General features: G+C 35.6%; 1 protein-coding gene across 3 annotated transcripts; it reads right to left on the bottom strand.

The window, feature by feature from the left end:
• Positions 1-1099: 1099 nt before the first annotated feature.
• LOC108201786 (uncharacterized) lies at positions 1100-9977 on the bottom strand. 3 transcript variants are annotated; one of them, XM_017370076.2, is made up of 10 exons: positions 5956-9977; positions 5662-5815; positions 5373-5523; positions 5125-5257; positions 4903-4977; positions 3579-3669; positions 3145-3415; positions 3013-3055; positions 2834-2937; positions 1100-1769 (listed from the first exon to the last, which is right to left on the bottom strand). In XM_017370076.2, exons 1-10 carry the CDS (start codon positions 9815-9817, stop codon positions 1353-1355), a joined length of 5301 nt encoding a protein of 1766 aa, XP_017225565.1. In that variant the 5' UTR covers positions 9818-9977; the 3' UTR covers positions 1100-1352. The 3 variants fall into 3 exon arrangements, with proteins under 3 accessions (XP_017225565.1, XP_017225574.1, XP_017225580.1); XM_017370085.2 differs by having other exon boundaries at positions 5158-5257; XM_017370091.2 differs by having other exon boundaries at positions 5170-5257.
• Positions 9978-11795: the final 1818 nt, after the last annotated feature.

Genomic DNA, 11795 nt, shown 5'->3' with positions numbered 1-11795 from the left:
AATTCGGAAAAAATAATCTTTAATATATTTGTTTGAATATTTAAAATTTATTGGATATAGATCCAGTAATATGAGAATTGGTGGTAATAATTATAGATTCCAAGAATACGTGGACTTAATAAAACTCAACTCATTATATGTTGTTGATAAAAAGTTTAATACATTAAAATTTCAAAATAAACATACTGAGGAAAAATGATAAAAATTAAATAGACACTTTAATTTCTGTCTAATATATGTCATCAAGATACAATGAGTTACACTTGAAAGAGCATGGGTCTTAAATCTATTCACGCATTCTTTCTGCCTGGTACATATTATGTACTCTGAAAATTTTAAAATCAAAACTTTTCACATATTCTTTGTGCATAACATGAAATTTTAATCTGTTTACTTAATTTTTGTATCAAATTATAGAGCGCGGAAAATTGCTTGGATGAATAATAGAAATAAGATACATCAACAAGTTGGTTTCAAAAAAAAAAAAAGATACATCAACAAGAATGAAAAGAACAATTGTGACAGTAGTAATAATTCGAAATGTAAGGGAGAGTTTTACAAAATATATAAACTGGTAAAAAGAAATGAATTATCATGCCAGTGGTAAAATTTTCTATAAAAATAACAAAGACCTATGCCGGGTTCCGAAAAAATATGTAAATAAAGGGGAAAAAATGAAAGGAAAAAAAAGGTTTACACTGGTTTCTTTTTTAAATGCTTTTAAGTTGAGTACGTGCATGTACATATGTAAGTTACCCCATACTTAATACAAATTAATAACAATTTTTAAATCATTTTGCTCAAAAAAAAACAATTTTTGAATCATTTGATTAAATCTTCTAAATTACATAATTGTCTTGCTAACCTATACTAGCATCAAACCATGTCTTTTGTTAAATATATGTCAAACACAGACGTCTAAAACAATACATTCGACTCAAAATGATATATTTCGAATCCAAATCCTCAAATAGAATTGTCTTATAAATATATAATTGTCAAATTTTTGTCAACAAGGATGTTTTGATGCAAAACAAATACAAATACATATTTTGCAAAATAAATTAAAAGCCTGATTTGAGGCCAAAAACAGATCAGATGTCCTAAAAAGTGCCTAAATTTTGATTTGTAGAACAGGTTTATATATCACAAGTAAACAATACTTGTGAAACCTAATGTACATTGATTTTGTACAAAACGTTTCATTGTACACTTTGTATTCTTTCTGTTAGATTGACCTACAACATAAAGAAAAGCGCCTGAAACACAACAGAAAGATCTGCAACAGACAGACATGTATTTACCTAAACTTCTCAACTCACAAAAGACTAATCTAACTCTCACCTAAGCTATCAATGATCGGAGAAGGTTCTGTGGTGGGAAGGTTGTACAAGACAGATGGGTTTGATCTGCTCATTGAGATCAGTAGCTTCTACATCTGATGCGCAAACAGTTATTTCCTCCATCATAGGGTCAACAGTCTCTCCAGCTTCCTCATCACTAATATCTAAGCTAATGTAATCAGTGAACTTTCCTTCTAGGTTAAAGATATCATCACTATTCTTTAAATGAAGCTTTTCCGAAACTGCTGTTGTTTCCACAGATCTAGAGCCAAAATACCTGCCATTGGCATTCTTTTGTCCCCTCGACGATTTCCTTTTAATTCCCTTGCTTCGTTTTTTAGGATGATGAAGCTTGCATTGTGAACCTTGGGGGCAGATTCCTGTTTCTTCATATTTGGGGCAAACATAGGTGTGCTTCTTTCGACACTGCAAGTTTAGAAATATAATATGTTTCACCAGTTTCAGGTTAGTGAGTGGTGCCAATGTGATTTTTACAGAGACATATATATAAGGAACATAAAAAACATATAGCTGATGAATTGAATATGATTCAAGCAAAGAGAACAGGTCTAATAAACTTTAAAACAATCAACTGCGTCAAGGCATGGCATGGGAACAAAAGTCAATATCAGATCAACAAAATATGTACTGGATATGGCACAAGAAAACCGACAAGGTGCTAACAGAGGTATTGTAAAAAATTACTTTAGAAGGGAGGGGGATATGCATACAGGTAATGTGTAAATGGAATTGAAATAGATAAATTTGGAGCAATAACATGAATAGCTAACTTAAAGATACATAAAGCATGCAAGAGAAAATGTATCGTTCCAAACGGCCAGCTACTAATGGCAATTAAAATTAATGTATATATTAAATCAGATAAAAACCTCAAGCGGATTAGCAGAGATGTACTAGACATCAAGGGATATAAAACACTAGTAAAGACAGGGGGGCAGTATATGCATAACATTTGGCAAGTAACTTCTTTCGAGTAGGCAGCAGAAAGGGAATACGAAAGCAAGTTATGACACATTGCAAATCCAGCTTTTAGTTATAAATTACTGCTTCCTTGGCTACAAGGGGGCGATATGAGTGACAGCTACCAGAAAAAAAGAGGTCCCTAACTGTAGGAAAATAAAGGGTAGAGAAGGGCCACTTGACATGAACAGTGCAGGGAAGGTATATCAGTCTAATCATTTTGTACTTATTGTTATTAAGGAGGTCTAAACTTTTTTGTGGGAATTTGGATCTAAATGTTAATTTTGAACAAAATAAAAAAATGAGAACATATGCATATTAGTAAAGACTTCGATGTAGAGTTGTTTTCTCCCACTATCTGTCCACTTCAGGAGTAAAAAGTTACGTCAGCCAGGACACAGAGGGACCGGCTCCACTTTAACTTCTTACCCTTCCCTTCTCCTGCTTATCAAATGCAATGTAGACAAAGTTAGATATAAGAGGACTTCCAAACCAGGTTCCACTAGTACCTCATTGCCATCATCACAATATCCCTTCAGAAAACCTTCACAAATAGAAGCGTTTGCATTTACATTGACGTGTCTGTAAGGACAAGAGCGGTTGGAACATAAACCTGACAAGTAAAAACATGAGTCTGAAATCTATGCTTATTTAATCAAGTGCAAAACACTTATATCACAAAACCCACCCTGCTGATAATAAGAACAATCCTGCATCCTTTCAGGTATGACCTGCATGAGAAACACAGTTCAATATAATACACCGTCACAATGCATATTGGCAGACAGACTAACAATCTCTCAAGAAAAAACCAATACACCTTATGGGTCAATTTGCAGTTGACACTGGTGCATGATCCACTTAAATATTTTGTGCAGACTGCAATTTTAGAGTGGTCGTGGATATATGGACATTTTCCATCATCCTTGTTACATTTCCCAAACCTAGTAAAAAACTGACAATATTTGCTCTTTCTTGCCAGTCTCAATCTAGCAGTATGCAAACTCCAACGAACTTTCTCACTTGCCAAGGCTCGAGTTCGTTTCTTTGGATCCCTTATCAGTTGGTTACCATTTCCAATACGCACATATCTGCATAATAGTGAAAACATATTAAAAATTATTAATGCCAAATAAAAGTCTGTAAGCAAGACTTGGTCTTTTACATATCAATATTTCACACTTATGAAAGCACCTAATTACAGAAGTGATGATTTTATATCAGAAAAAAATACAAGGTTTCAGTATTACTTACTCATCATTGCCAATTACTAATCTTCGAGGGACATAAGACTTCTTAACATTATTTTCAGAGTTAGAAGTGGGCGAGCATGATGGCTCCACGTCTGCAAATTACATAGAAGAAAGTAACAGCCAATTGCAGATTAAAAATATTAAAAAAAAAAAGATGCTCCACCCGTAAAATAAGGGAAATCACTTATTAAATAAACTGTATGGAGTAAAGAGCAAGTATGGGAAAAATGAAAAGCCCATCTTTTTGAGCATTTCCTGACAAATGTGAAACCATTGAGTTTAGTAATTTTCATGACTGCACACGTCTGAACAGACAAGCTTGAACAATTTCTTTGAGCTTCCTTAAAAATTATATAGAACGTACAATTAAAGATAAAAAAAAAAAGGTAACTGACCAACCATTAAACAATCCGGAAACTTCTACTACGACAATCTAACATCCACATGAAAGATATATCAGTGCTAAGTTGCCTCTCTGACACTCTGTTGGACTTCTTGTATAGTATCTTTGATTAATTCATCAAAGTTTACATCATATAAGCTATATCTCATGTGTCTTATGTATTTAGCACATAGGTATACATAATAATGAACATACTTATTACGCCAATATAATTTTTGCAGTAGTCAGAAAAAGGTAAGGAGACAAACATAACTAGTCAAAGAGTAGGTTTTAAGAAATCAACTCTGTTCATAGTAACATATTGCAATACTGAGCAATCAATTATACAGTAGTTCCCTGGAGGAAATTTTACATAAGCTAGATTTATTAAATAGAAAATACCAACATAATAAATATATACATATTGACTAGTATATACAGTGAAATTAACAAAAATATTCTTTTTTTAGAAACTTATCTGCAGCCCTACTACTCCCCTAAAAATATCTACATTCTACAATAAATAGACTGCAACAAACATCAACCCAATTACCCAATTACGTTTTCCTATTAAAGAGTTGCACTTGCATTTCATTAATGCCGTTATACTGTTTGCAAGAAAATCATGTTTGTGTGGCATGGGGAAACGCGTATTTTTGCAAAAACTTTTCAAAAAATCGTATTTCTGCAATAAAATTGAAGAACGTAAGTATATTTACAAATATCGTTTTGTTTTTTCTTTAGAACAGAAAATATGAACTGATAAAATCTCATAAAACTAATAGTGCAAGTGTTAAAATCTGCTAGTATGTTTCAAATTTGCAGATTCATGAAATTCCAATAAGTTATAAATCTCTTTAAATCGGCTACTTCACAAAAACATGCAAAAACTATTTAATATATTGCATATAGACCACAACGTTATATAGGAGGAGAAAGCCACCTGAAATTCTTTGAAGAGTTCTTCTTGTAGGATCCATTTTATAACGAACAGAGCCAATCCTAAATATTCTCTCTCCTGTAAAATTAGAAGGTTGACATGATCAGGACTATATACGACAGTATCTTTAAATTAAAACCAATAGGAGATATATTGAAATAAATAGTAAATTTTCTTTTCTTGTAGAAACAAAAACTATTTTCCTGCCACACCAGGATAACCTACCCTGGTGAAGCTTCATACTATGAATCAACTTACGGGAAAAATTACCCCTGCTCTTTGTCCCCGTAACAACACAAGGAGCATTCTTCTGATCTCTCTTCTTCTTCTGCACTGCTGCAACTGCCAGTGTAGCTTCCTGCAAAAGTAACTGAATGTTAATTGACAAAAAAGCCAAATTCTTCCAACTTGCGCTTAACAGTCACAAACCAATGACCAAGAAAAAAAACATGTTAGTATATCTGCTGCCAAACCTCATTAGCTCTTTTTGAGTTTTTCTCAATCGACTTCGACCACTTCAGGCTGGACCCACCAACACTCAATAACTTTGACATCCTAAGTGAAAACCCACGTCTTGACCTAGTGTAAATAGTGTCTCTCTTTCTTGAGAACAGGAGTTTTCGACTGGAAAAATGAGGGAACAAAAGCAAGCTCACCCTCAAATATATTGTAAAGCGAACAAATATGTCATTATCCATTAGCTATGCACAAACTTCATTTTTTAAACAAGGAAAAAAAAAAGGATGTATCAAGAAGACATGCCTGATTAAAGATAAAGAATTGTTGGTGGATGTATAAGGTGGATTGTGCATTGAATTTTGCCAACACACTGCTCTCTTCCATGGGAACAAGCCTGGCTTCTGGCGCAGCAAACTACCAACTTTTTTTAATGAATGTGTATTACCTAATCTCCACACTGGAGAGAATTTAATCAGTCCATACATAAGCAATAAAACTGTAAAAATTACATTGCCTAGCATGGGGAAGGGAAGCAGTAAGAATAAATCAGTGGTAAAAAAAATCCCAACATTGTAATATTAAAAACCCAGTAACCACCTTTATTAAAGTGTTGCTTGCTCAAACTTCCACCTGTTCTCCCCTTTGCGTTGCTATGGGGAACTTCTCTTGGCATAGCTTGATTGTCGGTTGAAGCTCTGATTAGTTGGTTACGTCTCCTTTTATAATAGCTATCAGATGGTAAGACTTGTATCTTATCTGCAGCCTGATTAGACATCTCGTTAACATTTCTAGTAGCAATCAACTGATTCGATTTTCGTTTTACATATGTAATTTTCCCCCCTGCTTTCCCTTTATCTAGTAACATTTCGTTTCCGAAATTACTTTCCACGCCAGCACGATATTCAGATGTTCCAGAAAGCTTTGGGTCATCCTCCAAGATATTTGTTATGTCAACATTTGAGGTTTGTTGTAGAGGAGTCGAAGAGGCTTCAGAACTATCCGATGGGATATTTCCCAGCAGCGAAGGTGTACAATCTCCTGCATGGATAGCTATGCTGTCTTTTGATCTGTTTATTTGAGGCAGTGGTGGTGTTTTAGGCCCCTCAGAAGTAGCAACCAAGCCTCCAGTGCTCTCTTTTGATTTGTTAATTTGAGGCAGTGGTAGTGTTTTAGGCCCCTCAGAAAGGCCTCCAGTTATCAATTGACTTGCTGAACCGGCAATAACCCCTATGCTTTCGGACCTTGAACTCTTATGGTTTTCATCTCCGTCCCTTGTTCTCAACCAACTAGCTGAACCATTAGTGCCAATCTTATTTCCAGACCCTGAACTCTTCCGTATGTCATCTTTACCAGATGAATTCAAACGATACACAGTAGAGGCGTAGGAACTGTAAGGAATTGCTGAGACTGTACTAGGTTTTCTTACAAGACTATTACCTTTACGAATATAAGAAGATCCCTGAACTTTCCCAGCTTTTCTTGGTGATTTTTTTGATGCGGAAACGGGGGGTGAAAAGGTCTTGCTCGCTGGCGCAGATGCAATCACTGTGGCAGGTCGATGCCACGATAGGGACTTTGCATTGTGGTTTGAAGGGGTCGCCCTCTTTGAGTTGCTTAAATGTAAAGACAATGGACTTGTGAAAACCCTAGGGACTGCTGAAGTCGGTTTCTTTCTTGTCAGTGCCAAATCCCCCTTAATGGGCTTCAAAGCTTCAATTGTGGTATTGGTATCTTGAGATGGAATCGATGCATCATTGGTGTTAATAAATTTATCATGTACCAATTCTTTCCTTTCTTCTTCCAAGTTATTCAAAGATTTGTTGGGTGTCAGTGCAGCACCATCTCCATCTCCAGACACAATTTTTTCATCATTATGTAGAACTTTTATTTTCTTGATAGGAGAAGCTCCTTCTAGATCAACATCAGTTCCAGTTCTTACTATCCCGACCTCAAGGAATATTTCATTTGGTACACTCCCTTGGGCACTGATGCCCCTGTCTTTCACATTTTGATGGGCAGCATGTAAATTTTCAGCACCAGAACCGTCCTTTACAGAGCAACTTATTACATTGTCTTCATCAAGTGATTGGGTAACTACCTTCACCTGTTTGTCACACGTCTTTGTACTAGACAAATATGATTGATTTTGTCTGGTGAACCTTTTTCTCTTCATCCCGTTAGAAGTATAGTCCATTCCAGAACAAACTTCCACATTTCCTACTGTGGGAACCTCAGCCTTCAGACAATCTCCGACTAACGTATTCACATGTATAGTGGTCTCAGTGTGAGATATCTGGTTGCCCGTATCATCGACAGGACATGAAACAATGTTCTCCCCTCCGATGGTGATAGCAAAATTGGAACTTGAAGGGGAACTAGGACTACAATTGAAGCTGTGTTCATTTACTGTGCCATCATTAACTTTGTCTGCATCTGCCTTGGACAACTCAATATTAATATTAGCAGCATCCAGGCATGCTTCCTCAATGTCAGCTTGTAGCAGATTACTATTCTCAATTGCTGCAGATTGCTTCGCGCCTGCATCTATCAAGTCAATATTGGAAACTGTAGTGCTTCTAAAACCAAAATCAATAGATGAAACCATGATACCCTCTGAAGACCTGTTACATAACCCATCCTCCAGCGATGGACAGTTTCCACTCTTAGGAGGCTCTTTAGTATCATCGTTCTCCCTAGAAATGCCAGAAAGAGTAAAGTCATTTTCAGATTCTGTACCAACATTGTCCAGAACTGAAACATACATTTTAGCTATGCTGGTATCCTTCTCAAGTTCACTTTCCTGAGGGAGAAGTGGATCCAAAAGATGTAATGAACTGTTTGTGGTTGAATTAGGTAAAGTTGACCTCCCAGAATAATCTGTAACATTGTTCATATCTGAGGCAATAGTTTGGGGAACTGCATCCAAATTGTTGACATCCAGCCCAACTGGAGAAGGTAATGAGACAATATCATCATTTTTAATAAAAACAGAACTGATTTTTTTATCCATATGCATTAAACCCTGGATGGGTGAATGGGGTATGTGCGTTGAATCATTTAAAGTGACATCCTCACTCTCTTTCTTCAACTCTAAATCTGATGCATGTAAAATAACAGAAGCAACTTTCTTCTTTTTCCTAGTCCTGTATGATGGAGATTCACAAAAGCCACTCCTTTTTGGACTCCTATCTGAAACTGTATCCTGTACACATCTCTTCATTTCCCTACTACCCGCACTTTTTGTTTCACTTGCACCACCAGAAACCAAACCATATTCCACTTTTTCCGGTGTCTCTCCTGAACTAGTGTCAGCTGAACTTCTAACCATGCGGACAGTACCAGAATCTGTATTATTTTCAACTTTCATGGGGGTCTTCTCACATGAAGATGGACTGTCTCTTAAATGTGATGAACCACCTAACCAAACAGAAGGCTCGACAACTTTTGTTAGAGGTGAATAGAATGCATTTTTTCTCCTCCCCTTCCTACTTCTGGGTGTATAACGCTTACCCGGGCTCCCATTTTCTGTCACTATAGTCTTAGCTACTAATCCGTTAGACCTAAAAGAAACATCAAGATCAACCGGACTACGTTCTCTCTCGTCCTCTAACCTAAACTTAGGAAACACAACACGGTCTCTCTCTTTCTCTTTAGCTTTAGCTTTATCCTTACCCCTCGAACCACTCAAATTCTTTTCATAACTCCGACTATTCCTCACCTCATTCGGTTTGCCTATCCTCAGCAAAACACTCTTTTTCTGCGGAGTGCAAAAATTCTCCTCCTCTTCCCTCTCCCTAAAACTAATCCTCTCCCGCTCTCGCTCCCTCTCCCTCTCCCTCTCACGCTCCTTCACACACCTAACCAAGTCAATATCATTACGATTACGTTCCATATCCACAGACCTCCAATTTTTACTTCTTTCATCCAATAACCTCTCATTTCTCAACACATTCACATACCGAGACTCGTAATTCGAATTCTCCCTATTATCTACACGAAAACCCGAATTACGAGACTCGCTGTAACCATAACCTTCATAATTAACCACATCATCATTTTTACCATTCCATAAACTCCGTTGACTTTGACTCCGATTTCGATTAACATTAACATTACAATTACCATCTCTATACCCATCAATAGATTCATATCCACCAGAATTATAATCAGACTCACAATTATAACCACCCGAACCCCTCGCCAAATCGGGCCGAGTCACCGGGTACGGCTCGGGCAGCCGACCCGACGAAACCCTAGGCGACGAGTTCACAAAAGTGAAATCCGAATGACGCGGAGGCGGTGGAGGCGGCGGAGGCGGCGGCAGAGAAGGATACAACGGCGGCGGCGGAGGAGGCAAATGAAACGGCGGCGGCGGCGGGAGGTGGTGACGGTGAGCGTCGCGGTGGTGATGAGGAGGATGAGAAACGTACCTGTTGTGATCGAATTGATTGAATTCCATGGCGGTTGAGCTTGAATTATCTGTATGTATAGGTGTATGTATATGTATGTATAGGTGGTTTTGTTTATGATGTATGTATGTATGGTTTGGGGTGATGGGAGGTTATTTGAGTTTTGTCAGGTTGCCTATGCTGACTTTCTTCAATTGGGAATTCCTATGTCTTTCTATGCGCTTTCGGAGACTTGTATTTCTTCTAATAATATGTTCAATGTTCCTCATGTTATTTGAAAATATTGCACTTTAACTGTTTATTTATTTTGATATCAAGTGAGAAATTTCATTTTTTATTGTTCATTTTAGACTATACAAGTGTAATGATTATTTTTTTTTCAGGGTGTAATGATTATATTTGGATCACGGTTTTTTAATATTTTGATGCTAATCATATTATTAAATCATCATTTATATGATTATAAATAATTTAAATATTAATTTATATCATCATCCTGATTAAATCTACGAAATTACCATTATAAATATATACATGGTAGTCAGACAATATAAATATTGATTTATTATTGTGATGCTGACCGAATCTATTAAGTTGTATTTATTACTATAAACGATCAAATATGTTAAATTAACTTTAAAAAAATCATAATTCTAAAAATCAAATTGTTTAATCTGATATGCATATAATTCTAAAAATTGTGGAATATTATATTATAACATCCCACATCCGATTAAATAAAGAATATCTACGACCTTTATAAGCACAATCAAACAATTAATGTATACTAAGAGCAAGTCCAACACTATGCTAAGAGGTTCCCTAAAAATATTATAAAATAATATGTCTTAGTGATTTAGCACAAGATTTAGCACATGAGCTCCAATACTACTCCCTATATCCATTCTCTATTATTATAATAATATTAAATAGTGGAGGAGAGAGGGAAAAAAGAGAGAGAAATGATGTGGAGGAGAGAGGGAAATGAATATTTTAATGATAAAAATAGTTTAGAAGTGGCTAGCATATTCTAAAAATAGGGAAGGGGAGGCTTGTGCTAGTGATTTAGCACATCACTAGCATAGTGTTGGAGTGCAATTTTATCCCATATTCCCTATTTTTGGATTTAAGACTTGATTTAGCACACCTATTGGACTTGCTCTAAATTACTAGTATTTTTGGACTAACCTGTCACAAGTTGTTGAATCCGATATGCATCTAGTTATCATTGATGTGGATTGTCATAAAAATTCTCGATATAAAAAATCATTATCCAATAGATTGAGTAAGAGTTCACGATTTCATCACATTTGAACATGACTTTCGCCTAGATATATTAAAACCACAATTGATCCTCGATTTATCGCGTTAAACTATAGATTTGAGGAAAAAATTTGTGAAATTACTTGTATGAAGTTTAGACCCGAGAAACTGTTTTCATATATTTTACGTAGAAACCATTGATAAGTTAGCTTATTTTATCCGGTAGGTTTTTCCAAACAAAATAAACTACAGTTACATCATTTTATATACTTGATGTTCGTCATCAGTTTATACTTGATATTGTTTTTTAAACTATCATTATATACTTCATGTTCGTCAATACTGAAATGAAGGACTAGCACACTTTCGTAATTATGTCCGGTTTCACTACAGACAAGAAAATCTGTCATATATTTATCGAGACAAGAAAATCTGTCATATATTTATTAGTAGAGTATTTTAAATCTTTTCTAAACCTTATTTATTAGTTTATTAGTAATGAAATATGTAAAAAATAGACTACGTAATAAGAAAGACGATTTCCTACATAATTACTTGAATTACATATATTGAATTTTATTAAGATTTAATCATCAATGTATTTTATATGTAATAAGCAACATATTCTTCATGCCTACAGTAAATCCTTGCATTTCCACTCATAAATCTCTTTGGCTTGAACTCCATTGGATCTTTCCACACTTACTCATCCCTTCCTATTTCCACCGTCATAAAAATCACCACAGCATTCTTCGAAATCAGATG

The sequence above is a fragment of the Daucus carota genome, chromosome 1 (assembly GCF_001625215.2).
Source record: "Daucus carota subsp. sativus chromosome 1, DH1 v3.0, whole genome shotgun sequence".
In the NCBI taxonomy this organism is placed as follows: domain Eukaryota; kingdom Viridiplantae; phylum Streptophyta; class Magnoliopsida; order Apiales; family Apiaceae; genus Daucus; species Daucus carota.
The sequence above is the reverse complement of the archived record's forward strand: the minus strand, read 5'-3'. Positions and strand labels throughout refer to the sequence as shown.

Excerpts from the sequence above, each read along its gene's own strand:
- LOC108201786 (XM_017370076.2), bottom strand. The coding sequence starts at position 9,817 with ATGGAATTCAATCAATTCGATCACAACAGGTACGTTTCTCATCCTCCT. Across the intron at positions 3,670-4,902 it reads AACTCTTCAAAGAATTTCAG|ACGTGGAGCCATCATGCTCG; the intron begins GTGGCTTTCTCC and ends TGTAATTTGCAG. Across the intron at positions 2,938-3,012 it reads TTGTTCTTATTATCAGCAGG|GTTTATGTTCCAACCGCTCT; the intron begins GTGGGTTTTGTG and ends TTTACTTGTCAG.